The 452-nt window shown below is 50.4% G+C and overlaps 1 protein-coding gene across 1 annotated transcript in view; it reads left to right on the top strand.

Annotated features, from left to right (window-relative positions):
• Positions 1–452, top strand: part of LOC119588969 (serine/threonine-protein phosphatase 6 regulatory ankyrin repeat subunit B-like) — a gene marked incomplete in the record, with an annotated part of 103,883 nt that overhangs the window by 84,507 nt on the left and 18,924 nt on the right. The window contains 1 exon segment of the mRNA XM_037937576.1: positions 104–312. Coding sequence (XP_037793504.1) covers positions 104–312 — 209 coding nt within the window.

The raw sequence follows: 452 nt of genomic DNA, 5'->3' as shown, positions 1-452 counted from the left end.
ATGTGTGGGTCTTTATAAATGTATATGTTACCGTCTCCATACACAAACAGTGGGAGGACCCCTTCAACCCATCCCCAGCTCACCCCCCTTTCCGCCCCCACAGAAATCGTGAGGGAGCTCCTTTCGCACATTCCCGCCACCATAAAATCGGAACCGCCCATCCTCAGCGGCGGCCGCCCATTCCTGCCCGACTTAGGGGCGGAGGCGGACCTCACGCCCTTGCATCTGGCCGCCCACCAGGGCAACGAGGGCGTCGTCAGAATCTTGTTCAACATCCCGGGCGTCCAACCTGATGTTTCTTCCAGACTCAACGTAAGTTTATTATGAGGATATATGCAGGAAAAACGAAAGTAAAGAATTGTGCAAATATGTGTTACTGTGCTTAGGAAGAAAAGGGAGTGTGTAAAGTAACAAAAAGATTACCATGAAAGGAAGAAGGAAATGCATTTCTG

Source organism: Penaeus monodon, chromosome 24 (assembly GCF_015228065.2).
Source record: "Penaeus monodon isolate SGIC_2016 chromosome 24, NSTDA_Pmon_1, whole genome shotgun sequence".
Lineage (NCBI taxonomy): Eukaryota > Metazoa > Arthropoda > Malacostraca > Decapoda > Penaeidae > Penaeus > Penaeus monodon.
Note: the sequence above shows the minus strand (reverse complement) of the source record. Positions and strands in the feature narration are given on the sequence as shown.